The sequence below is a fragment of the Oreochromis niloticus genome, linkage group LG3, assembly GCF_001858045.2.
Source record: "Oreochromis niloticus isolate F11D_XX linkage group LG3, O_niloticus_UMD_NMBU, whole genome shotgun sequence".
In the NCBI taxonomy this organism is placed as follows: domain Eukaryota; kingdom Metazoa; phylum Chordata; class Actinopteri; order Cichliformes; family Cichlidae; genus Oreochromis; species Oreochromis niloticus.
Window position 1 is genome coordinate 48,124,324 of NC_031967.2, and position 24,765 is coordinate 48,149,088.

A 24,765-nucleotide genomic window follows, 5' to 3' on the forward strand; every position below is an offset into this window, starting at 1 on the left:
GGAAAGCAGCTTGGCATTGAGTGAAAGTATGATGTAAATCAAAATCCTTCTGTATTAACCATCTAACAGGCAAAACTGAGCAGGTATAAATTCCAAAATAGATTCACTGTTTGGACTTCCATTGCCCCTCTTAGCGTCCCTGCTGGAATTTTTAACTCTTAGATCCAATCTTCTGAACTGCTCATCTCACAGAATACAGAAGGGAAGACACAGAATCTCTTTTTTATACCTGCTCACCCTTTGTCCACCCTATCCTACTGGACATCACATCTTCACATCTCGAACATCCAGTCAAATTGTTGACATTTCACAGGATCCACCCACACCTTATCTGTCTCTCTCTGTCTGTCTGACCTACATGATTTAACACAAAGTTTGTACTTTTAAACCTTAAATTCAATTCATTACATGTTCATGCAATGAACATGCAGAATTTGTCTTTGGCACATTTTCACATGAACATTCATCATAACATAATCTCTTTTCAATTAAAATACAGAAGAATACTTTCTTTCACCTTTTTAAACTCTGCTAATTAACTTTTTAAAATTTATTTTAAAAAACCTCTTTTATTAAATCATACATTTTGTTGTCACACTTTGAGATTTTTTCACCCCCATCCTGCACCACACACACACGTCAGATTCGTGGTGAGGCCTGTTATTAGAAACACAAAACTGCCACAGTTGAAGCTGCTCATGAGTACTTACACACACCACCACAAAACTCAGACATTAAAACAGTTATTTCTATTACTCAAACTATGTTTCTCATTAATATATTGATTACATTTGTACTTTGATTTATCTTGATTAAGAATAAAATGTTTAATTATTAGGAAATGGAGGAAAGCTCTGTTTTACAACTTTGATCACTTTTACTCACATGAGTCTGATTATTAAGAACTTTTAACATCTCTTAGCTGTGATGTGGAGACAACCAGGGGGACTTCAATCTTTTTCTACCCCAGGTTTCACAACAACACAGACAGTATATTTTCTTCTTCCTCTCACAGTGTAATTTTTAATTCTTACACACAGACAAAAGATTAAAAGGATCACAAAAATGTTGATACACTTTATCATAACAAAATCTCCTATGATAAAATACAGTCAAACTGCATTTTTTGTTTAAATGTATATAGTATAAATTTAAAGCAAACAAATAAAGAAATATTGAGCATCGCATTGCAAAATGACAGCAATGAGAAAAAACTGCAAAATCCATGTTTTATTTGTCGTGTTACTCTGTCCTTCTACGGTAAAAAAAATATTTTAAAATACATTTTGAAATATATTTCAAAATATACAAAAAATGGCCAAAAAATATATGTGCTAAAATACATTTTAAAATATTTTGAAATATATTTTAGCACATATATTTTTTGGCCATTTTTTGTATATTTTAAAATATATTTATAATATATTTTGAAATGTGTTTTAACACATATTTTTTGGCTGTTTTTTTATATTTTGAAATATATTTATAAAATATATTTAAACTTATTTAAAATCATTCAAAAATATATAAATTTAACCCTTCATATATTTCTAAGAAAACACATCCACATGTAACAGCTGAAAGAAATCTTTATTTGATGTTTAAAACATACATATAGCATATCAATCAAGCAAGGAATATTCATTTTATAATTTTATTCTCATTACATACTTAAACATTCTAAAAGAAACACAGACACACATATACATATATATGTCTGTATATATATATGTACACATATGTGTGTGTATGTGTATATGTGTGTGTGATTGTATGAACATAAGTCAACATACTTTAAATTTAATTTCTTTTCCAGCAGTCTCAGTTCCCCCAGCTTTCACTGCAATCCTCAAAGCCCTTCTGGACACATTGGGAAACCTCTTCCTTACGGCCACTGTAACAAACAAAAGTTACAGTTCTATTACTTTTATCAGAGTTAAAATAAAAATATGATTTATGTTAGCTGGCTTCATTTAGCAAACAGATATTTCTGTTTATATAGATACAGATATTAATACAGATATATTTTACGCATAATTTTACCTCTTTTTTTTCCTAGATGGAAAGTCTATCCAGTTCACGTTACAGTAATGCTAACACCCCTTTTGGTTGTCTCTCCTTACCCTCCAGCATTCATAAATCTGTTGACCTTCTTTGTCTGAGACCAACCACTACAATGCATCATCACCTATTTGTATTGGTAACTTACTTTACAACCTATTTTAATGGTTGCAAAGTAAGTTACTTGTGCTGTATGCAATTTCAGATACACAGAAAGTCTTCACTTACTATATATGGCTGTCATAGTGTCCTTATGAAGGGCAGTTCTTCACTCTGCGCCGATGTCTGTTTTGCTCTGTCCTCCTATAAAAAGCATGAACATCTGAATGTTTGACTCGTTTTAGATTTCCAAAAATCTGATATTTGTATAATTGTTACGTTCCCCCCGAAGGGGTCTAGGCGTGCGAGTGAGGGGACCAGTAACAAATGGGTCCGGAAACAGAATGAAAAGGAAAACACACAGAGTTGTTCAATAATAATATAGTTTTATTACAAATAATATAGTTCTGTTACAAACAACATTAACTTAAAGAGCCGGCAACGCCGTTCCACCAATAACCCTTGGAAAAAGGAAAACAAAAGTTACAACAACAAAGAACACTCAATCAAACAAAAACTCCACACCACGAGGAGGCACTTCCAGGGGCCCACAAGCTCGTCCTGTCACTAGCAGCAGCTCGCTTACTGCTGCCAAGGCCCAAAAGCCCACACTACTCACGTACAGCAGCTATACTGCTTCCACCACTCCACTTCAGGCAGGATAACCACACACCAAGAACACAAAGCAGAGACACCAGAGAAACACCCACCCTGCTCACAGCTCATCCGCAGCTTAAATAGCCTCAGAGGTGATTGCTGACTGGATTCAGGTGGCAAACGAGGCTAACCAAGAGCAGCTGTGTCCTGGTGAGAGAGGAGAGTGAGAGAGACAGGGGGTAGGAGTGGCAAGAGAGGAGGAGGCGGAGAAAAACACCACGCCCACACAAGGGCAGTTTCAGGAGGCCCAGCTAGGGCCGTAACACCCCCTCCCATAAATACAAACCAGTGGTTTGATACAGACCGTCCTGCCCAACTTTTAAACATCACCTACCATGCACCATAATAACGGTGAGGCATACCCTGCCAAAACTGCCAAGACCTTTCCGATGGGTCGAAAACACTGAATGGGGTTGTCTCAATTCCCTTACCATAGTGTCCCAAGTGACAGCCAGATGTTGTTTGAGCCATCACATATGGAGAACCCAGCGAAAAGCTAGAAGGCCTTTCCGATACACTTTTCAGATGCTTCTTCGCTAGGTCATGGTGACAGGTATGCTGGTTAGCCAGAGGTGCAGGTTTGAATGTTTGTGTCACACGCAATCTGTCACAACGTAGGTCATCTGGACCCGAAAGATTATCAACAGGTGGCGGATCACAATTAGTCGATTTCTGACAGTGACCAAATGACACCACCGAGCAATTATGCTCCAATTGTTGGCTAGGACTGGCAACTTTGTCCGTTTGTGAACCACAGTCCACTTTTTTGACAGCAGATTGATTTTGCTTTGAGTTGGCTTTCGAACAGTGAGCAATCAAGTGACCAGGTTTATGGCAAAAGAAACAGAGCTTTGTTTTGGCTCTTGAAACCACGCCTGTGTCGGCTATGCTAACTGCCACACTCCCAGCCCTCGAGACCGACTGTTTCCTTTTGTAGGCCTCACAATTTGCTATCAAATGGCCAAACCCGAAACAGAAGAAACACTTTCTTTTCACCTTGGGACGGTACACAGGCACCTCGCTCCTTGGGTACTGCACAGCTGGCACATTGCTGTGCAGGATAACCACACACCAAGAACACAAAGCAGAGACACCAGAGAAACACCCACCCTGCTCACAGCTCATCCGCAGCTTAAATAGCCTCAGAGGTGATTGCTGACTGGATTCAGGTGGCAAACGAGGCTAACCAAGAGCAGCTGTGTCCTGGGGAGAGAGGAGAGTGAGAGAGACAGGGGGTAGGAGTGGCAAGAGAGGAGGAGGCGGAGAAAAACACCACGCCCACACAAGGGCAGTTTCAGGAGGCCCAGCTAGGGCCGTAACAAACTAAACATTTGAACTACAATGATATGCTATTGAGAGATACTTTTATGGGTACTTTTTGGTAAAGAAACTGGTGACAGAGTTGTAGGCTTTTTAGAATACTATTAGCTAACCATTTGAACTGACTTTCAAAGCTGTTTACCTTTTAAATTGCTGTGGATCAAAACTTCCAGTGGGAAGGCGGCCATTAGAAGAACACGCACCATTGAACCTGAAAATAACAAAAACAAACAAAAAACAGAACAATATATAAGAGTCAGGCAGAGTAATAAATCTCTTCTGAAGCAATATAGTTCATTTTGGGTGAAAAACAAAACATTCCTCTAAAATATATATACTGACATCAGCAATCAACATCATGATTGTAATTATTTCCCTTTTAGTACATCTACTGCTCTGTGCATGTGTCAAGCACTACGACTGTATCTATGCATATAATTTCACCATATATATCCTGCAAAAATGTTTTGTTATAGTAAAAAAAGGCAAACAAACAAAGGCATTCAATCAGAGGTGAGAAATTAATTGGGAATATCAATTATAGGTGAACTATTCTTTACCTACCTACTAGCAATCAATTTGAATGTAAAATAAAATAAATAAATAATAATAAAAATAACATGATGTAATTAAAATGCACAGCTTACATTAAGGAAATCTGCATTTGTATCCACAGGCTAAAAGTAAAACACAGGGTTCGTACGCCTTTTTCAGGGTCAAATTCAAGCACTTTTTAAGCACTTTCAAGGTCCCTTTTCAAGCTTTTCCAGCACCACCCCCCCCGCCCGCCCGCCCGCCAAAAAAAAAGAAAGAAAGAAAAGAATGCATGTTTCAATTCGCATCACCTCAGTAAGACCATGTGAAAAGACACCTTTTGTTAAGACATAGAAAAATACCCCACATAAAAATACTGCAAAAGGAAACGGCCGCCTTATATACATAGTGTATAAACTCAAAATGCACATTTCACTTAAAAATTAAGATGTGAAAATGTGAACAAATCAACTTGTTAGATATTCTTCTCCTGTTGAAAAAAACAACAACAAAAAAACAAAACAGAAATAAGTCTTCTCATCAGATATTGATGCTTCTTTCCTGTGTGACAAAAAAAAGATGTTTGTTTGTTTGTTTTTTAAGTTAATTCTCAATAAAACTGTTTTATTGCTAACTACATTGCTGTCTGTATTATTGCTGAAGTCCTAAATGATCACCTTTAAAGTGTTTGTGCTAATAACATCATGTCAGACAGACAATGGAGAACAGCACAGACTGAGAGGCTTTGAACAGATCACATAGTTCAATTCAACATATAAGACTTTAAGAATGCACAAGCATCTACTTAAAATCTAATTTATCATCCGTGATATTATTATGTACAATTCCAATGTATTTTGTTCATCTCCCTTAAATAAACAGGCAGCCTTAAAGTATGAAATATTCATATACAAATACACATAAATGTGTGTACTGTCTGAGTGGCTGATAGTGTCCCACAGGCCTCAGTGTGAACTTGAAGACATTTATAATGTTTAAGTAGTTTAATGTGTAGGTGCTGACGATAAACACATTTTGAATGAAAGCCGGGGAACTTTGGTAGCACAGAAACAAGTGGCTATTCTTTGTGACCATATGGATCGGTCCCTCATATTACCATTGTTTCACCCAAAGGCACCAAGTTAATACTTAAAAAAGCTGCAGCAATACACACAAATATAAACAGTACTTGGTGACAACTTTGCTTTTAGCCTTTAACCCTCTGGTGTCCAGGGTATAATTGGTCGTTTTTGACTACTTTTGATTTGGCCTCTATATTTCACCTTTACCTTTACCTTTCACCTTTATTTCAGCACAATTTATCTAAATTCAGACATAATTTAAAATACGAGTAAAAAGTGATATTTTTGACTGTAAAAACCACAAGCATGTTTAAGGAATCATTTTCATAACTTGAAATGCAAATTGTATATTTTTTAAAAATATGCACAAGTTTTGCAAACAACAAAGTTATATGGTACTATTTACCTAAAAAAAATGCAGCCAAGGCTCAGACGTTTTTTATATAACCATTTAAAACTATTTACAGAACAATCAGGTGTTCTGCGTCAAATAAGAAGGCACACAAATTATTTATGCAACTCCAAAAAATAGTTTGTGTCCACTATAACACAGATGAGAACAGCACAGGGATAAACCTGCAGGTTTGACGGCAGGTGTGTCACTCAGCGTTTACACTGCAATCTGCCTTTGGTGGCTTTTTTGCAGCAACTGTGACATTCACTAGTAGAACTGACACACAAAACAAAAACTACACACTAACTACACAAGACAACACACTAACTTGAGACTCCAAACACGGCAAACGTCACAAATCTCTCACGTATCAAAACTCTGTCTCTCTTTCGCTCACTCGCTCTTTCTCTCTTTCGCCGGTCACTCCTAAAACTTCCCCCTCTTCCCAAACGACCAAATTGCACATGTTGCCATATCATTTTTTGATTGGTCGACATGGTACATTTTTCCACCAATAGGGAAGGAGTGTTTTTTCTTTTTCCTTTTTCACTCACAAGCAAAGCGTCTTTGCTAGCGCTCTCCATAGAAAACGCCGTTTTTTTACCGTTTCTTCCCAGAGTAAACGCCACTGTTTTATTAAAAACAAAAAACACCGGTTTTACGTGGCCTATCAACACAGTTTAAACACTGGTATATAGCTTGAAGTCCGCACGTTCGACCCAAGTTGAAATTGAGACTCTGGGTCGACCCCAGAGGGTTAATCAGAAAGCCTTAAGTTGGCTAGTTATGTATCGGGCTAATGTTTAAAGCTTTCACTTGAGTAAATTAACTCATATCACTGCTAAGTAATGTTAGCTAAGTTCGCAGCATATTCCATAATAGCGCTGCCATACTGCATCACACTCAGTGCATTTCAATCATTTCTCCAGCGAGTTTGATAGCTAGCAAAATAATAATCATAATTTTAAAAAATTGCATGCGTAACGTACACGTACTGGAAAATTATTTACTAGCACTCACCTATCATGCGACTGGAGAGCGCAAACTCCGCCACTGTCGTTTTCCATCATACACTCATTTAAACAGCAACCTACAGGTATGTTAGCGCACTCATCCTCGACTGGCCGAGGGAGGGGCGGGGACACACGTTGAAACAGACGCAAGGAAGCCCAGGCAGGGAAATTTTGCTTTTACATTTTGCGACTCATTTTTATTTCTCTATCTGATAAGAAAACTATTTAATCAGATAGTTATTTGTGGTGAATGAAATACAGTTACATTTTCAAGCACTTTCAAGCACCACATCTGAAATTCAAGCACTTTCCCAACCTTGAAAAGACAACATTAAAATTCAAGCATTTTCAAGGATTTCAAGCACCCGTACGAACCCTGAAAACAGTAAATGTGTTAGTAATAGTACAGGTATTTGTAAAAAAAAAAAAAGAGGCAGTAACTGTGACTCTTCTAGTGGGATGCTAAATGCAGAGAATTATATTTACAGTATAATACAGCATGTACAGGTAGCTGTGTTGTGAACTGTAACTGAATATTAGAGAATCTCAGAGAAATTAAATGTATTTATTTTTTGAATTTATCAATCATAAAACCTGTTTTGAAGGCCTGTTACGATAACAACTTTTTGTTGGTCTGTATATTGCCCCATAAACAATTGCGACAAGTTATGTCATTGTCATTTTAAGACCATTTTATGTCTTTGAATGTATAATCATAATATAACACCATAATAATGCAAGATCTACACACTTTCAACTGACAAACCAACATCTAATTCTGAAAATATTTAGATCATGGAAATTAGGTATCAAAATATTAGATACCATAAAAACTTGAATAAATAGTAAATTTTCTAACAAATAGAAAACAATGTTATTTAATGTTATTGTGTTGTTATTATTATATATTTTTTTAATATAATGGCAGATAAATTGCATCATTAACAATTATTGAGGTCATGTACATGTATTGTGTGTTAAGTCAATATATCGATTATTGTGACAGGCCTACTGTTTTGGTATCATAACAAGCTTGTCAAACATGCATGACCACTAAGCAATGTCTAAGCAGTAGTATTGGTCTGAATGACAACAAACATAACTAGTGTTTTGGAAAATCTGTTAGAAAACAGTTATTTCAATAATTATGATTAGCATGTGACACAGACACTGCATAAAAAACTACAACAAATACTTACTTTAGGAGGATGGGGGAGGGCAGCATGAGGTTGAGACTTTGACATCTGTAAGAAACAAATTCATGTATTACAAATAAGTCACTTAAAAATACATTAATGTGGCAGATGCAGTGTATAAGTACAATCAGGGCTGTCACAACAATGGGGTGGGGCCAAGTAGGGCTGTTCGATATAACGATATATATCGGATGACGATAGAAAAACGTCTATCGTTTCATTTTACGCTATCGTTTGTTTCGTGGTGTCGCAAAATAAACTGTTTACGGCAATATTTTTTATCGTTCTGATGGTCACTGTAGTGTCTATATTAATTTCTTAAAGTTCTCTCTTTCTCTTATATTAAATATAACCACACTACGGACCGACAAGCGCCTGTTTTCATGCGTTGTCGTTAGCAACAACAACGGTAACACCATTGCGTGTCCGGTTGTTTATGTTCCACATAAACCTTTCACAATAAAACTCAAGATCCTGTTGAGACTTTTCAAAATAAACTGAATCACGTGAAAGAGCAGATTATTTACGGACGAGAAGTAAAAAAAGAGCCGCCAGGTGCTAAAAAATGAACCTTGGACTCAAACGTTAGAACAGGCTTTTCCCTGCAGCACGCCTCGTAATAAACACTCACAAAAAAAACGGCGGCCGTTACAACTTATGTCTAAAAATGTATCGTTTCATGCATCGGTTAAAACACTTGACTCTAGCTACATGACGCGCAGTTGGAAACACTTCCCGCAAGTCGAGCTGCCCGAGATTCACAGAATTTACATAAAATGTTACATTTTTGTGATTTATATCGTTATCGGGACGATAGAATTCTTCTATCGGGATATGAGATTTTGGTCATATCGCACAGCCCTAGGGCCAAGTGGCTGCAACCCTAGGTACAATGTGCAGGTATATATAATTACATATAATATATGTGAATAAAGCAAGAATCAGTTTAGGTTAGTCACTGTGCTGACTGATGCTTGCTAGGTTTATATGATTGCAAACTGCACAAAAACAACAACAGCAACAACATTAATGACAATGACAAACAAAATTACTTACATTTATGTAAATCTCACATCAGGAAGATCTGCATTCGATTTCATGGGCTGAAATAAATAGGCAGAAACATTACTGCTAAAAAACCCAAAAACTCTAAAAAGCCTAAAAATGACTTAAAAAGCAAGGAAATGTGGAACATTGTAATTAGCGAACATTAATAAAGCATAACTGTGCTTTGTTTCTAACCTTGGTAAGTAAGTGCTCTGTAGCCAGAAGGAGAGGTGGGATTTCTGTGAAAGCCAAATTAAATGTGAATAGGTTTTGATAGTTATTGTATATAACAAGTGTAAACAGTTTTATTTGTATTTTTTCCCTTTCTGAGAAGGCAGAATAATAAGAAAAGGCAAAAGTACGTCACAACATAATTAGTTAAGTTACATATTTTGATTACCACATTATGGAAGCGTGGAGCTGCCACCCAGGCAAAAGAAAAATAGAGCTATATCACTTTATAACATGAAATGTTTATTGTTCTAACATGATGCTTTTCATGTTTGTATAATATAATATCACGTTATTACAATATACATAATTATCACGTTCGCACAATATTGTACAGACGTGATAATTATGTACATTGTTCGTACAATGTTGTTCAAACATGTTGTTCAAACATGAAAAGTATATTGTACTAACATGACAGTATATTGTTAGAACGATAAACCTTTCACGTTATAACGTGATATACTTATATTTCTCTTTTGCCTGGGTGGCAGCTCTACGCTTCCGTGCTAAATAAGCGAGATTAAAGTAATATTATATGAGAAAAGGCACCTGCTAGCCTGATGATGGAGGCTTCATAGACCGGCCATCTGTCTTTTGGCTTCTTGTCGCCACTCCACCAAATAAAGGTCCGTTTCCTCCATGCCGGCTAATTATTCATCCTCATGAAAATCTCGTATATGTTCAGTTGGCAGAATTGAGAATTTTACATCTTCCAACTACCTAATTAACGCGAACATAATCGGCTTGTTTCTTCCCGTCTCCTGTATCCGGCCGTTCCTCTCACTGTCGGAATTCGCGCCTCAGAGACGTCGTTATTTTTCAAAAAAAAAAAAAAAAGGAACAAAGAAAGAAACAGCAACAACTAATAAACAGTGTTTGTGCACGTTCATTGCACATTTGTGGGAATGTTTAAATATTAAATTTTTATTAATTACTTTTCATTATATCTTTATTTTTTAAACCACCATGGCAATGCACATGCGCATACTGTCCTGCACGCACAGGGCTTTGGAGTTGACGTAATGCCGCAATGCATTGTGGGAGCGCAGCACCATCTTGGCTGGCCACGAATCAAAACAAGATTGCCACGAACCATTCTGAAACGTAGCTCAAAAGAAAATGACGGTATAGAGACAGATTGTGTCCAGATGCAAAGAGATGGTACTTGATTGTTGAAATGTGGACCCGTATGAAATATAACCGTGGAGTAGAAACCCTGAAGACCAAACCGCTATTGACTTAGCATGATCTACTCTCGTACCTTGTCTGTGGAGTCAGCGCATACACGGCGCACCAATTTCGCAATTATAAATCTCTGGAGGCGCACATCCAATTCACCAAGGACTGGGTACAAGATTTGGCTATTTTTAAGCCTCCACGTTGTGAGTACGCCGTCATTCAAGCAAAGGTAAGTCAGCTTGAGTACTGCGAGTAAAATGCGTTTGATTCCCCCCGAACATTCAGATTAGTGCAGCATAAATTCATTCATGAGGGGGAAATTACAGTGAGAACATGTGGAGGCTCTGTTAGAGGGATAACATAGTGAGTTCAGTGCATTGATGTGACATTGAAGGATTTAGTCATTCTCTATGGTTAAAGAAACTGCACTAATTAATTCATATTTATTATAAATAATCCTAATTATACATCTTGCTTCCTTGTTTGTGTCCTGTGTCACTAAAAATACATTCTGTTTTAGTTTTATACATTGATTAATGACCTGCAGAATCTCCTTATCATATTAGGTGTCCATAATTGTCACTTAAAGTCGAACTTTATGCTTTCTCCCTCTTGAAAGTGATTACATCCTTGCATTACATACTTTAGGTTCATTTTTTGCTGATAGGTTTCTAAAAAGAAACAGGCAGATTTAGAATATAACATGCAGCGTTCTATAGATGGATACATAAAAACACTTTATTTGTTACATTTATGATAAATGGATTTGAAAGTAGATAAAACACATTCATGTCGGCCTTGGCTTATTAAAGTTCTTGTCTTTAAATGAACTTCGTATGTGTGTGTTTCAGGTACTGCACTCTTAAAGACTGAATTGCAGCATTGCAGCCACAGGTGATTGTGAGCATCACAGGGAAGGTTGAAGCCGCCCACTGCACCTGTATGGCCGGAGTCGTGGAGACCTGCACCCATGTCACTGCTCTTCTGTTTAATGTAGAAGCAACAGTGCCGATCTGTGGCACAAGGACTTTTACAGATGAACCTGCATACTGGGTTTTGCCTGGTAATATGACCAAGACACAGCCAGAGGTTGGCCATAAGATAGACTTCTCCTCTTCAGCTGCCCAAAAAAAGGTTCTTGATTAGGGCTGGGCGATATGGCCTAAAATCAATATCACGATAAATTGAGCAGTTAACCTCGATAACGATAAATGGACGATAACCACCCCAAGTGCCAAAAAAACAAACGTTGAAACAAACGAATCACATGGTTGTGCTGCAGGTGGTGGAAGAGGTTGGTTGTGTTACCTTGACTTGACGCAACAGTCTTTTTGCAGAGTTTACATTTAACAATTTTTTGATCAATATCATCCTTGTTGAATCCAAAATGTTGCCAAACGATTGATGATGCATTTTTTTTTGTTAACAAGCGTCTCCTCTTCCTCCTCCACCAGCTCTACCTCCGTCGCTGCTGCTTCAACATTTAAATCGTCCTCCATTTGTTCACCCGTGTCTCGTCTTGTTACAGGTAGCAGTGTTACCAACTCCTCAGTAAGGAAAATCGCTATTGGCTGTCCTAAAAGTCGCCAGAAGTCGCTAAATGACATCATCGCCTAATTTGCATAATTGGTCATGCTAATATAATTGTAACCTACGTTGTTGGAGAGAGAAATAACATTGTGTTAGAGACATAAAGTGAGTAAAAAACGTCCTAAATGCATTTAGAATTTATTTGGGACTACAAATTAAATTTATTTTAGCAATTATTGTTTTTTTTAAATTCAGAATTCCAACCCTGCTCCTTTATCCGGGCTTGGACCGGCAAAAAAGACCCGAAATAGGCACTCTGGTGGAGTTACTTTGTGTGTGTGTGTGTTTATAAGTAGTTTTAAACCTCGTGATCCACAAAACAGCATAACAGTAAAAGAAGAACTGACTGCTTTACAGTCAGTGCGGGAGCAGCGGCTTCGCTCATGCGCGATTCATTTGCAGTTCGGACGCATAGGTGTGAACATCGTCTGCCCTGATAGCAGCTGGGGGAGGACTATCCTCCGCCTGTGAGCGCTTTGGTACGGGCGAGGTGCCCACGGCAGCACCCGCTGCTTGTTAACAGTAAGAGTGATACCCACTTTCACGTCAAAAAGTCGTCATAAATAAATCTCCAATAACACCAGAAAAAGTCGCCAGATTTGTCGCTAGTCGCTTTTTAGAAAAAAAGTCGCTAAGGGGGTCTGAAAACTCGCTAAATATAGCGACAAAGTCGCTAAGTTGGGAACACTGACAGGTAGTACAGTCATGTGACTCCACCCCGTCAAGTCTGTAACGTAGCACAGCGTCTTAAAGGGACATGAACATCGCCAACCTGCACATGCCTTTTCTTTTTTTTTTAAATACCGAATTTACCGACATGGGCAAAATGACGTCGATGAGAGTCATAAATTTCGGTAACGATAAATTTTTGATATATCGCCCAGCCCTATTCTTGATCAAAACATAAACAGACCATTCGTTGTGACAGGTAAAAGAAGCCGTCCTCAGAAAAGAAAAGTTCCACCTGCTACTGTGGAGGAGTTGGATCAACTGATGGGACAATATTTTTCCAAGCATAGTTCTGTTCTGAATAACCCATAATGTTTTAATTTAGGGGGCCATGTAAATACTTTGCATTTACTGAATATGTACTTACTAAGTACCACTGTTCAAAAGTTGAATAAAGAAACAAAGAAATGTTTGCCTATTTTTAATTAAAAGCACTTTGTAGAACATCAAATCAGTTACAATGTAGAATCAATGTTATGTATAGTTTACAAATGACAAAATGTTCACATAAAATCATGACAGCATTTAAATAATATACCCACTACTACCATTCTGTAATTTACTGTCTCTTTTGAAAACTTATCACTACATAAACAGCACAAGACTTAAGAGTATTTAACAAGAGCATTTTTCCCTGGTTTTACTACCACACTGGGGCACATGTTCACCAAAACACAGCAAACCTTTGCCATCTTATCCAGGAGGGTCACCTTTTTACCTACACATGGAAGAAGTAATCTGATTGGTATGGTGGTGTGTAGCATGTAGTTTGAAGCAGGGATTTCGTAGTGCCCCGTGTGTAGTGTTGGAACCCAGTCAGGATTTGTTTCTTTCATTTCATAGGCTGGTTTGCTGCAATAATGCCAAATAATTAGCAACTCTATAAATAGAAGGTAGTTCTGCATGGTTGTTCTAAGTTTGTGCTATGATCTCAGAGCACATTGAAAATAAAACTAACAGGCTATAAAGAATAATATGAATTTATTTATAACTTACCTGAATGAAAATACTGAAGCACACCAACAGATATCTGTGGATGGTAGAGAACTGAATATCAGCTCGTTTCGCAGCTGCTATCCAGGCTAGACGCCTTCTTTTGGTAACATCCAACACATAAGCTCCCTCATGATGCTTCCAGGTGAGGAAACAATGAAAAGAGAGCCTGTTTTCAAGCTTATTCCTTTGCCGGTAGTGCAATGTAACATTACAACCGACCACACAGCAAGCATTTGTTTGGCCTGCTAATATGGCGCCTCGACCAAAAATCTTGGCTACACCCCATCCCGTAAGATCACGCTCCAGAGCCCTGTTAACATACGGATCTAGAAAGAAGACGCTGCATTTTTAACTCTGAGGGAGATGGAGAATGAGCCTATTTCCAAAAAAAAGTGGAGTGTGTTCCTTTAAGTACTATATTGTATATATTGTCAAAAACTAAAGTGTACATAGCAGTTGTTGTATCTTGTTTACTGTATCACTGACAGATAATTTCAAAGTCAATGAGCGCTACATTATAGTGAGATATTGTGTAATGTGAAATACTGTAAGCAAATGAATAAACAACCTAATTCTTGCTAGACCTTTGACTCTGTTTTGTTTGAATCCAACTGTTTTTTGCAGATGTGCATAAAACATGTTACTTTTAGTATTATTATCATTATCATCATTATTGCACTAAATACATTTTAAATAAAGGATACTTTGATATACATTCTACTGTAAGGTTGGAAATGTATTTTCTTCACCCTAAAATATGTTTTGAAATGTATTTTGGTTTGAAAGAAATATATTTTCAATTTCAAAAATATATTTGTTTGGAGCATCACAAATACAAAATATATTTACCATATATTTGAAATATATTCACAACTGAAGACCCTGGGAATGTAAACTGAACACAACATGACAGTTTGTACATCTGATTTTAGCAAGAAATATATTAAAGAAAACTCATCCTGGGTTCTTACACACCTGTTCAGTGTTTCTCACTTGTTTCTCTGAGAGTTTCTTCTAAATCTCTTTCATTTCTTTGTTTCTCTCTCAAGTGTTTAATAATTTGTTCTTTGTCTTTTTCTAGCTTTCCCTTTCTTTCTGTCATTTGGATTATAATGTCGTCTGTTTCCTCCATTAGTTTCTCTGTTGTCTTTAACAGTTCTTCATGTACTTCTGTTCTCTTGTCCAGGTCAGCTTTTTTATCTTTACGCTTCTGCATTTTATGACCTTTGTCAAGTTTTGGTTTTTCTTTCTCCAACTTATTCTGTATCTCTTTCTTCTCTGTCTTGTCCTCCTGCAGTAGTGTGTTGAGTTTTTCTCTCTGGTTCTTCAGACATGTCTTCTGCTCCATCAGTTTTTTAATGGTTTGTCTGACATGTTTTAAGTCTTCCTCCTTGTTCTGCAACTCGTCTTCTAGTCTTTTCTTTTCGTCACATTCTCTGTGTGATTTCTCCTCCATCTCTGTTTGATGTAGTTCATTTTCATCCTCATCATTCGTCTTTATTCCTGTGTGAATAAAATTGCAGGAAAAAATCATTTGGAAAATAGTGACAAAATATTAGCCATTTTTATGTGTTTACATGTGTTGACAGTATTGAATAACTATACCAGTAATCAAATATAAATGAAAATAAACAGTTTGAAGCATTACTATAGAGACCGACACTATGGTTAGCACCCTACAACAATGTAGAGTCTAGAACAAAAGTCTTCTTTTAAGAAGGACTGACTTTCAGATGTAATTCATAATTCAGTGAAAATAGATGTTCAGAAATCACTAATGAAGGATATTTAAAATAACAATAGATGTACTGAAACTGCTACATGAGAATTTGAGAGGTTTTGCCAATTGTAAGGAGTAAATATTTAAACAAGACATTCTTCAGGCGAAATAAAGACACTCAAGACAGTTTAGATGGTAACAACGTGCGCACGCTGGGTGAGCGCTGCTGTCTCAGGCTCACACCCAGCCTATGTGGCAGTTCTTTATTTATAGCGTTTCAGAGTATGTGTGTGTGTGTGTGTGTGAAGTTTATGATCTCAGAGTGTGTGTGTGTGATTCTGAAGAATGGGCCCCTCTTTGTATTTGGGAGTGTATAGATAAGAACGTCCTGCTCTCCCCTTCCTGGGAGTGAAACGGCTCGTAGAGAACCAGGTGCAGAGGAAATATACTGGGTGAATCATATCTGAGAACACTATGCTTTTGTCTTTCATTTAAGCTTCACTTCAGCGAAACAGTAAAATCATAAAATACGATTAAATGGAAAGAATAAATGGGTAAACAACTATTAACACTAAAATTAAAGATAAACTTTCAATAACGTACAAATGGCAGTGGGAATAATACTTGAAACATTTGAAAATCTCTTAACATATCCCTCCTGTTGTTAATTTGTTTTACCCATTTTAACTTTTATCAGCATACAGTCTCTTGACAGTGCATTTTTAACTGTTGCTTCATTATTAACAGGAGTGTCTTTTTCCTTTTAGTTACAGGTTGTTTCTTCATCTTCGTCGTCGGTGTTTGAGTCAGTGTTGGCGTGCTCCAGCAGTGTCATAATTTCTTTTTGGCCGACAGGGTCCGGTGTAATAGCTGTGGCTATCAGTATGTTGCTCATGGATCTTATGCAGGGAATACAACAACAGCCACATAGGGTCAATATGGCTGCAAAAACAGCTATTGACACTAGGATTGATGACACTAGGCTGCGGTACTTTCCAAACATGTCCATCCAGCTGTCCCACATGGAAGTGTCCACTCCAGAATGTTCTTTCATTCTCTCATTCAGGGTCTTCAGTCTTTCCAGGGCTCTGGTCAGACTGCCGTCAGCTGCAGTGTTGTTAGGTATGAAGGTGCAGCATTGTTCTCCACTTCTTTGTTTCTCGTTGCGCTGCGCGTTCTTCTGGGCATAGGCTGCAGCTTAAAAATGGTTCCCCTTTCAGGACACGTCACATTTGGAGCCTGCCGGTAAATCCTCGGGCAGTGTGGGTCACATGGGTTGCTGGTGCAGGCCGTGTTCATGCCTACCAGGGCCAGTGATAAGAATACCTCAGGGGCATCCTGGTTTGCATTTAGTATTTCCATCTCCATCAGGTCTCCCTCTGTGAGCGTTTCTCCTCTTCTCGACCGTGGACACACCCTTGGCCTCCAATGAGTAGACACCCAGCAAGAGGAGCGAGTGTCTCAGTGTTGCCACTGATAGCCCTTCTCCCCACCGAGTGAACACCAGAGGTTAGAGCGGTCTGCAGTCTAGACTTTACTGCTCACTTTTCTATTCGGGAGATTGTGGTTCTTGGATTGGTTCAACCCTTTTTCAACCTGCAAGAAACTGGAAGAGAATCACTCGGCAGTTGATTGTTCAAAACTATTTCTCTGTTTTCCAGCAACTTTGTCATCCACTCTGCTAGAGTTGTTTCTCTTATTGACTTGTTTGAAATTTAATGTATAGAAGTGTCTTTAACTAGTGTTTTTAACTAATTAGACTCCCTCCTGTTGACGCATGAACAACTTCATGTGTCACAAGAGCTACTGTTTTTGTATAAAGACTTCGGTTGTAACGGTTTCCCATCACATATGATCAGATCATCCTGTAGAATTGCTCCGCACCTCAACCATTTCTTTCGCTCTAGTAATGGCACAAATGTGTGGTTCATTTCTCAAGATATCCAGTGGAATTTGCATAGAGGTGTTGTCACCATAAGTGCGTCTACTGTTTGTACTGCTACTGATTTTGCTGCTTGGTCTGCAAAATTGTTGCCCTCTGTTATGCCATATTTTCAAAATGGCGTACTGCAGATCAAATTCATTATTGATAAGTCAAACCAACGAAAAGACAAAACTAGAAGTCAAAAAAAATAAAATTCTTTCGTTAACAGAAATAAAAATAAAAACAAAAGTAAAACTATCTAAAACTGCAATGAGTGGTCACAAAATTAACTGATTTTGTAGCAAAAATGTGTTTAGTTTTAAAATCTTAAGTCAAAACTAAAGAAAAATAAAACTAATGAAAATTGCAAAACTATTAAAACAGTTAGAGTAAACATATTGGCTGTCTCTGTGTCTCTCTGTCTGTCTGCGTCTTGACACAGTCAGCTCCTTTGTATGGGCATGTAGTTCCTGTTACACGTTTTCCTGTTACAGACACATTTCCCGTTTCTCCAGAGTAATCGAACTCTTTGTTGAATTTAACTGTTTTCATCTAGTCTGCACTTCCACCTAAATGTAAGAAGAAAGGTTATATCCAAGTTACTGAATGCTATTTTTATAGATGCAGTAAGGAGAACAGAGCACATTCCACGGGAGCTTCACTCCCATCTCTGGTGGAGGCAGAAAAATAGGGAGCCAAGGTCATAACTCAGGCTCATTAAGAGTCAGAAAGAATGTGAATGCTTAGTCTTGTGGCTATCGTGCATTGTATATAGCTTCTTTTCTTTGTTTAGTAGCTTTCTGCCTTCACCTAAGGGTGTACCCTAAGTATGTGACTCAGGTCTCCATAATTGGAGTTTATTTAAAGATAAATAAGATGATCCATTCATTGCTCGCAGATCATGCACTAGACGTATGTTGCAGTATTTAGCTTTCTTCAACACTTAAACAAAATATCACTTCTTATCCATTACCATTCTCTCGTATTAAAAAACAAACAAACAAACAAAAACAAACTAAGTTTAACTTTTCTGCTTTGTCACTTAGAACAAAGCATCGCTCTCAACCCAGCTCTCAGCTGGCTCCGAAATTATCATCATCAAGCATGAAGTTGCATGAAGAGAGCTGTTTCAGAAGTCACAGCATGGGGAACTTTGATGATTAAAGTGTGTCCTAAAACAATGTCAGCTGACCTTTTACTGCCTCTGCTGCAGCTACACTGGCCTGCACACAACAGAGTCTAATTTGCAGAAGTAAAATGCAAGCAGACGTTGTTTTTCTCCAAATGCCTGTGTTAAAACAGCTTTCATGTAACCTGCACTTCCATCTACATGCAAGTAGAAAGGCTATTTCCAAGTTACTGAATGCGTCTTCTTCCTTTTTTCTCTGTAGATACAGCACTACATATTTTCTTAAGGCATTTTGGACAATTTCTATTTCGTTTTAAAATAATTCATATATCTCATACATGTTACATATGTCAAACTTCTAAGTTGGGAAAAACTTTGCATTGCTTACAGCTCGTAGCTCACAGCTCTAAAACTAGGCATCAGTAAATCATGTGCCTAATCATTTCGTGTCACTGTGATCCTCAAGTATGATCACAAATTTATTTTTCAAACCAACAAAACAAACAAACAAAAACAAGTTGCTGATGGCATGAAGGCCTTACACACGAGTTGGGACACAAAAAGAAAAAGAACTGCTGTCAGAAACAAAGCAGAAGTGTGAGAGAAAAAACTGAGATCACAGACTGCTGCATGTGTGAGCTTTTAATATCATGCAGCTTCTGTTCTGAAAAACAAAAGAAATTAATACAAAATAAAAAGTGTGTAACTTGCTCATTAGCTTGGTAGTATAGGTTTGCTCTTCATCTTAACAAAATCTCATCTAGGATGACAGGTTTACAAGCGGGTCAAGTGTCTCTATGCACTTAATTAGTTTACATATTTTCTTTATTTTCTTCATCTCATATGTCATTATACTGAATTTGAGCAAACCTCAAGCTTGATGCAGATTACTTTTAACAATTATCCACCTCACATCACAACTGACTGAGGTGCCTCTTCATATTTAATATTATTTCATTATTAATGTTATTATCTTTTTATATAACAGCAATAGTATATTACAATATTTTATTTGTGTCCACCAAGGGCTGAGGGTGAGCTGCAGTCTCACCCTTTCCCAAGCTGGAGACATTTTCCTTTTCACACACTTTCCTTGGCTGAACAATGACACAGCCTTAATATGCCGTATGCATCTCTCTTTTTTTATTTGATATATTTTGTGTGAATTATCTGGTTTCACGCATTCCATCCATTCTAGGCACGGTCGTCCTGCCAACTATATTTCATTGTTAATACCAGTTTACAGGTTGTTATCCTTCTATTATCAATTTAAATACATTAGATAGGCTCTATTTTAATTTAACCTTTTGTTTATTCCACTTCATTCCTCTTTCCATGCTTTAAAATATTACAACTCTTGTGTATGTTTTGATTTCTTTTTAGCTTCCTTTTCAGTATTTATTTCTGCTTGGAGGGTTTCTTATAATTTAGTTAATGCATTTTCCCTCCCACGTGGGACATTTAGGTTTTCTTTAGGATTTCTCCATCTGTTTGCGCTTATTTGTCCTGCACCGGGGCATTTCTTTTCTAACCATAGTTCATCTGCAGTCAATTCAGGCTTTGCGGGTTTATTTCCCATTTTTTGGGCTTAGAGTTATCAATAATATTTTATTGTAAATTGCTTATAATTTTATTTTGATTTATTGTATTTGGAAACACCTTGTTTTGCTTTTATGTATTAATACTGCCAACATACACTCTGTGTGACCTTCGCTGATATTAGAGTCGGGGGAGGTTATTAAGGCAGCCTTCTACCCTGGTCTAGACCCAGGGCGGCCTTAATTTTATGCGTTGAAGCGCAACCTTTGACCCCTTCTCACCAGTACATCGGTCAACACAGGAAACAGTAAGAGTGGTGCAGAAACCTGTTGTTTCTATTCAAAAGGTCACTCACTCCTCAACAACACACAAATTTCACACGCGGTACTACAATCCTATTTTAGTTGACACGTTCTTTATTTTCATTCACTCGTGAGAGTGAGATCCCTTTATTTTCATTCACTCGTGAGAGTGAGATCCCTTTATTTTCATTCACTCGTAAGAGTGAGATCCCTTTATTTTCATTCACTCGTGAGAGTGAGATCCCTTTATTTTCATTCACTCGTGAGAGTGAGATCCCTGACTTCCAACCTTTTAAACTGCGGAGTGACCCCACACAGGACCGTCAAACTCCGTCTTACAGGCGAGTCCTTTCACTCGTGAGAGTGAGATCCCTGACCTCCAGTCCCTAAAGGACGAGTCTTTTAAGAACCGTGTCAATCTAAAAAACGATTTTAGCCGCAATGTGTTCTTGAGTGTTTATATTCACCTGGTTCGCACGAAAATGCCGGTCAGAGAGAATCCTGCTCGCTCCCTGGGATCGTGGACCTCTTGCTAAAAACGCTGGCCAACGGCGAATTCACGTAGTTGGTCTTTACTGTTTCACTAGAAACAGGCTGTCGCGACAGACTTTGCAGCGTGGGTTCACGAATCCAGGAAACGACGAGGTCACTCTGTTGGAGCACAAAATTAGTTAAAATTCAATGTCCAGAATCCGGCTCGGAGGACCAAATAAATGTAAGGAGTAAATATTTAAACAAGACATTCTTCAGGCGAAATAAAGACACTCAAGACAGTTTAGATGGTAACAACGTGCGCACGCTGGGTGAGCGCTGCTGTCTCAGGCTCACACCCAGCCTATGTGGCAGTTCTTTATTTATAGCGTTTCAGAGTATGTGTGTGTGTGTGTGAAGTTTATGATCTCAGAGTGTGTGTGTGTGATTCTGAAGAATGGGCCCCTCTTTGTATTTGGGAGTGTATAGATAAGAACGTCCTGCTCTCCCCTTCCTGGGAGTGAAACGGCTCGTAGAGAACCAGGTGCAGAGGAAATATACTGGGTGAATCATATCTGAGAACACTATGCTTTTGTCTTTCATTTAAGCTTCACTTCAGCGAAACAGTAAAATCATAAAATACGATTAAATGGAAAGAATAAATGGGTAAACAACTATTAACACTAAAATTAAAGATAAACTTTCAATAACGTACAAATGGCAGTGGGAATAATACTTGAAACATTTGAAAATCTCTTAACACCAATTTTATTCAAAATCACATAGTATCTATTTTTACATATCTAATTTTCACATTAAATTTTCTTTCACTGCTTTGTTTATATGAGTAAATGAGTGAGAACAGGACATTTTGGTTGCAATTCTTATAACAAGGATGAAGCACAAAAAGTTCATTTTATATTGTTGCTATAAATATAATGTTACAGTGGGTGATTTCCCCAAATATGTTTACCTTTGCCCCCCCAAATGTCTCAGTCACACCAGAGGAAAACAATGGGATGGCAGCTTTCTTGTGTGGAATTTTTACACATTCAGTAAGTGGTTGTGGGAACAAGTTTGTCTTCTAGAGGTTGAGGGTGCTCTATACTCCACTTTGATTCCAAGGGAATTAGACAGGTTGCTAATTGGATGCAAACTGCCAACAAATAATCACAGTGTGACTTAAACTAAGTTCAGTTACTCTCCGACAGACGGGCAACCACTTGCAAATAATTACCACTTAGTTTATAAATGCAGACAGAGGCAAGATTTTGCAGTCAATCTCAGTCAGTCTGCACTGATGAGACCAGTTCTGCACATCTTAACACATCTCTTTAAAACAGAGGACTCCAATCAACTGGCTACCAGCTGGTTATATTCCTTCATAAATGTAAAGTTGCTGAGAGCCTCCAATTTTGCTGGTAAATCGCTGTCAATTCTGCAGTCTCCATCCACTGTTTTCCCTAGAGCGCCTTTAACAAAACTGTTTATGTGTTTTGGGCATTTTTATTTGAATCACGTTTGTACTGCTTAGCCCTTTATTTTAAAGGCAATTACACTAAATCAGGCCTGATGATAATTTGAGGTTGGGGTAAAAAGGACAATGAAGATTGAACTTACTGGTTTTCTTTTGTCCACACTTCCATATTAGGATTACTACTGTCCCGATGCTTATTAAACAGACAGCCAAGTTGATGATAATGTGAACAGCAGTATTAGACTGAATCGTAAAGAGATCACCTGTAAATGTAAAGAGACAAAATGTGCTAGATTCTACTTTCTGTAACTGAAAATTTATGTGAGTGACAAAAGTGTTTCTACCTGAAGCATGAATGTGTGTCTCTTTGATTTGACTGATATTCTTCTGTTGAACTTTGCAGGTGAAGCTGTAGCTCTGTCCTTTCTCCACAGTCACTTTACTGCTGACAGTATAGAGGCCATCAGAACCTCTGACATTCTTTGTAGGTTCCACAGAAACAGGTTTTCCCTCACTGTCCACCCACAACATCTGAGGCTCTGGATACCAGCCATTAGATTTACACTCTAACACCATTTCATTTTTGACATTAGTAAGTTCTATGACTGGTGAGGAAACTGAACCTGCAAAGAAAAGAATGAAAAACAAAATATTGAAATATAATATATATTGAAATATTTAAAACGTTGATTCCTAAAATAGTTACAGTTACCCAAAATTTCTCTCCTTTTGACCTTAACTCAAATTGTCCTTTTAAGCTTATAGAGAGGCACAATGCTATGTGACATTAACTGTGCCAATCTAAATGGTCAAAATTCTAATAATCTTACTTATTCCATTTTGTCTATTCAAAGTTCCTGTATATAGGCTGAAATTAACTTGTACCTATCCAAGTAGTTCGTTTGTGAAATCAGCTTTCCTCTGGTTCATCTTGGTTGGTAAAAGGGCCACCTTGGCTGAAGTGTTTTTCTCATGGGGGCAGATACCCCTCAGTTGGCAAAAAGCCAATTTAATGGATGCACAAATCCCCTGTGATTCTAAATGCTATTATTTTTTATGTACCTCTTTCATTCATTCAGTTATCCTGCTTAATAACCATGTTGTTTCACTGATCAGCTTGTGTGCCCTAATGTCCACAATACCAGAATGCCAATGACTCTATAGTTGTTCCCTCTTGTCAGTTAGTGTCAATATGCTCAGTCCAAATATCTGTCCAGCAAGTGTTTTTTTAGCCCAAGTCAGAGCTATTTTGGTTACCCAGAATAAATGCACTTCTATTCTTAACCCATATGCCTCTGTGAATGATCCACTTTCTACTGGAGCTGACCCAAGTGTTTTCCTTTATCCCTCTTGTCATTCTGAGTGCCCTTTGACCCTCAATATCTATAATACTTAAAGTCTTTCTCCACATGTAAATTGCAAAGTGAATAAATTAATCTAACCTAAATTAAACTTACCTACAGCAAGCGTCACCATAGTTTCTGCATTAAATTTAGGTACAAGGCATTTGTATGTTCCTGCGTCAGAGAGTTTTACTGTGGAGAGTTTCAATGAAACATCTCCACACTGCAGTTTGTTGACAGAGAGTGATGTTCTTCCTGTGTACAAAGGATTCTGCTCAGTCAGAAGCTCCACACCCTCTCGCCTCACATAGACAGATCTAGGTTTGAGGTCAGTTCTGGACCAATCCACAGTCAGGCCAACAGCATCCACAGCAGGTTCCAGGTGGCATGGCAAAATGATGTCATCACCAATCATGGCCACTACTGGCTTAGTTTGACCAATCATCTGATGCTGACCTAAACAAATTTAGGCACACATGATTTATTTAACTACATCAACATAAACTGTTGCTGTTACAGTATGTGTTTTCATCATCTGTGTAAGACTACAGGTAAGCACTTTAAAGTGTGGATTTTATAAATGTTTGTGTACAACTTACCACCACAAGTTTGTGTTAGAAAAAGGAGGACGACAACAACATGATTCAAAACCAAGAGATGTTTGTTCTTAATAGGACTCATTCTAGATGTCTGCAAAAAAAAAGAACTGGGGGTGGGGGAGGGGGGGTA

At 37.8% G+C, this 24,765-nt stretch overlaps 1 protein-coding gene and 1 long non-coding RNA gene across 2 annotated transcripts in view; both read right to left on the minus strand.

The window, feature by feature from the left end:
• The window catches only part of LOC109198421 (butyrophilin subfamily 3 member A2), a 120,748-nt gene extending 96,025 nt beyond the window's left edge, over positions 1-24,723 (minus strand). Inside the window, exon 1 of the mRNA XM_019353869.1 lies at positions 24,636-24,723. Coding sequence (XP_019209414.1) covers positions 24,636-24,717 — 82 coding nt within the window. The 5' untranslated portion in view covers positions 24,718-24,723. The remainder of the gene's footprint in view (positions 1-24,635) is intronic.
• On the minus strand, positions 1,725-9,767 carry LOC102076920 (uncharacterized). Its single transcript, XR_002059224.2, has 7 exons — positions 9,599-9,767; positions 9,413-9,459; positions 8,360-8,404; positions 4,785-4,814; positions 4,280-4,348; positions 2,290-2,364; positions 1,725-1,894 (listed from the first exon to the last, which is right to left on the minus strand). It is a non-coding gene; the product is annotated as an uncharacterized LOC102076920 (long non-coding RNA).
• Positions 24,724-24,765: the final 42 nt, after the last annotated feature.